Source organism: Suricata suricatta, chromosome 6 (genome assembly GCF_006229205.1).
Source record: "Suricata suricatta isolate VVHF042 chromosome 6, meerkat_22Aug2017_6uvM2_HiC, whole genome shotgun sequence".
In the NCBI taxonomy this organism is placed as follows: domain Eukaryota; kingdom Metazoa; phylum Chordata; class Mammalia; order Carnivora; family Herpestidae; genus Suricata; species Suricata suricatta.
In genome coordinates this window covers 147,577,199-147,580,122 of record NC_043705.1, presented here as the reverse complement: position 1 = coordinate 147,580,122, position 2,924 = coordinate 147,577,199, and the positions used below count along the sequence as shown (strand labels likewise).

Genomic DNA, 2,924 nt, shown 5'->3' with positions numbered 1-2,924 from the left:
CCCCGTGCTCCGTCCCCTCCCTCCTCCCCAGAGTCCCGCACAGACGGGTCCCCGTGCTCTGTCCTCTCCCTCCTCCCCAGAGTCCCACACAGACGGTCCCCGTGCTCCGTCCCCTCCCTCCTCCCCAGAGTCCCGCACAGCGTTTTGTGTCGTTTTCACAGTGCCATCTTGTGCTTTCTTCCTAGTACCAGAGATTGTGAGGGAGACCCAGGACCTCATAGAACAGGGGGCGCTCCTGCAGGCCCACCGGAAGCTGATGGACCTGGAGTGCTCCCGGGACGGGCTGATGTACGAGCAGTACCGCATGGACAGTGGGAACACTCGCGACATGACCCTCATCCATGGCTACTTCGGGAGCACGCAGGGGCTCTCTGATGAGCTGGCCAAGCAGCTGTGGATGGTGCTGCAGAGGTCACTGGTCACTGTTCGCCGTGACCCTACCTTGCTGGTGTCAGTTGTTAGAATTATCGAAAGAGAAGAAAAAATCGACAGACGCATACTTGACCGAAAAAAGCAAACTAGCTTTGTTCCTCCCGGGAGGCCCAAGAATTGGAAGGAGAAGATGTTTGCCATCTTGGACAGAACTGTGACCACCAGAATTGAGGGCACGCAGGCAGACACCAGGGAGTCGGACAAGATGTGGCTCGTCCGCCACCTGGAGATCATAAGGAAGTACGTCCTGGATGACCTCATTGTTGCCAAAAACCTGGTGGCTCAGTGTTTCCCCCCCCATTACGAGATCTTCAGAACCCTCCTGAGCATGTACCACCAGGCCCTGAGCACGCGGATGCAGGAGCTCGCGTCCGAGGACCTGGAGGCCAACGAGATCGTGAGCCTGCTGACATGGGTACTGAACACCTACACCAGGTAACCCCGGATGCCCCCTTGCTTCTCTCTCACGGAGTTGAGCTGTGCTGCTCGGGCGTGTGCTCAGACCCCCCGACTGTCTTGTCTGCTGCTGCGAGCCTCCTCCCTGGCCTGTTGTGGGCTTCACCCTGAGGTCGGGGCCCCGCCTCTGGCGGTGCCAATGCCCTTGTGTTTAGGGGGTGCCTCCGCCCTTGACGCCAGGCTCTTCCGTGATCCTGAGCCCACCGTGCACAAGCACCCTCCTTGTGGCGGCACCTCGGTGTGTGATGTCCCCACTTCGGACAGGGGCGGACGCGTGGGCGGGAGGCCCCAGGGTCTGCAGTCACGTAGCCAGTAAGGAGGCTCCGACTCTGTCCTCCTGGCTTCCAGGCCCCCATTTGGTTTCTTCTCACCAGCACCTGGGCAAAGTCCATGCTTTTTGTGTTGCAGCCTGTGGTTTTGTCACTTCACAAAAGGAATGTGAGCCATTCTGTGCTTGATCAGTTTGAGGGAGTGTTTGAAAGTTGAGGCATCGGTGAGGTCATCTGAAATTCTGTAAGAAGAGCTGAGGAGAAGGCGCATTTTGACTTTGCAGGTTTTCTGAAAAGAGAACAGTCGAAGTGCTGTATTGGAATTATTTTTAGCCTGTCTTACTGCTCGTGTGCAGAGATCAACTAAACCTCTTGCTTTAGCCATAAGGGTTTGGGCTGTTTTGTTTGTACGCTGGTAACTGATCATAGCGGAGAGTGCACACACTGTAATGTAAAGAAATAGGAGAAACTCTGTCCCATCCACAGATGAGGGTGGTCACTACATGTGGCACTCTCGCAGTGTCCCCGTGTCAGGCCTGGGCCTGCTGGCCCCCGGGCACCACCCTCACCCAGCCCAGGAGTCCAGAGGGACCACCACTGCCCCAGCCTGTGGCCTTTTCTGAACAGGCCAGCATGTCACAGTTCCCCAGTGAGGAAGGCACTGTCATGGTCATCTTTGTTAAGTGCATGAGGAACTGAGGCACGAGGGCACAGGCCCAGCGTCCACATGGCCAGCGGGCAGGGAGCAGAGCAGAATCCGGGCCGGGCCCTCCCCGCCGCTCTATCTCGGCGCCCGTCTGGGCCTGCGCAGTGGCTCGCTGGCCGTCACTTGCCAGCGTTTGGACTTGTGTGAGAAACTGAACTGCTTTCATACTAAAAACACTTCACACTGAGTTAAGATTCTGGGGTGAAAATCTAAGTTGAACAATAGTCTTTTAATCTTCTGAAGGATATTCTGAAGCTCACTCAGGAAGACCTTGATCTCAGAGCAGACTAGCTCTTAGCACTGGGCGTTTTCATTGTAAACACATATGTAGGGAACACGATGTGTGTGTTTTCTGAACATTTAGCCCTTGGACTTTTGAGAAACCTGCCACCCATAGATACTTTTTCTGGAGCTCGGTTCACGTGCCTGTCTTCCGAAGCACAGCTGCCTGAATATACAGACACTTCCCACCCCCGCTGGGGTGTGAGGATTGGCAACGCCGATCCTGGGCCTCGTTCCCCAGCTACTATGCTTGTGTGTCACGCCCTTGTTTGATGGAACCCAGCCACTGAGCACCTTGTATTTGCCGGGCCCCGGCGTTCCCCGCGGGGAAGACCTCCCCTCACAGGGTTTCTTTCCGGAGTGACGTGGGTGCCGCGGGCCGAGGCGAGGGACCGAGCTGCCTCGTGCGGCCCTTCTCAATGCGCGCTCTCCCCGAGCCCCGCCTCCCCTCCCCCGTGCAGCACTGAGCATCACAGGACATGGCGGCCATGCCCAAGCGTTTTCTGTCTTCCTAGTAATCGTTCTTCCTCATGCCTGGTTTTGCCACAGTGCGGAGATGATGGGGAATGCAGAGCTGGTCCCGGAAGTGGATGTTAACACCCTGAAGCCTTTGCTTTCTCCAGATGTGGTCTCTGAGCTGCTTGACACATACATGTCTACTCTCACTGTGAGTGGGGTGGGGCGTGTCCTGCACGCAGACGGCTGCGTGGTCCCAAGCCGAGCCGTGGTCCCTCAGGCGGACGGCCGCGTGGTCCCGAGCCGGGCCGTGTCCCTCAGGC

At 57.4% G+C, this 2,924-nt stretch overlaps 1 protein-coding gene across 2 annotated transcripts in view; it reads left to right on the top strand.

Moving 5' to 3' along the window:
* Positions 1-2,924, top strand: part of EXOC3 (exocyst complex component 3) — a 21,151-nt gene that overhangs the window by 9,720 nt on the left and 8,507 nt on the right. For both annotated transcript variants that reach the window (XM_029941122.1, XM_029941123.1), the window contains exons 5-6: positions 186-867; positions 2,695-2,812. In XM_029941122.1, coding sequence (XP_029796982.1) covers positions 186-867; positions 2,695-2,812 — 800 coding nt within the window. The remainder of the gene's footprint in view (positions 1-185; positions 868-2,694; positions 2,813-2,924) is intronic.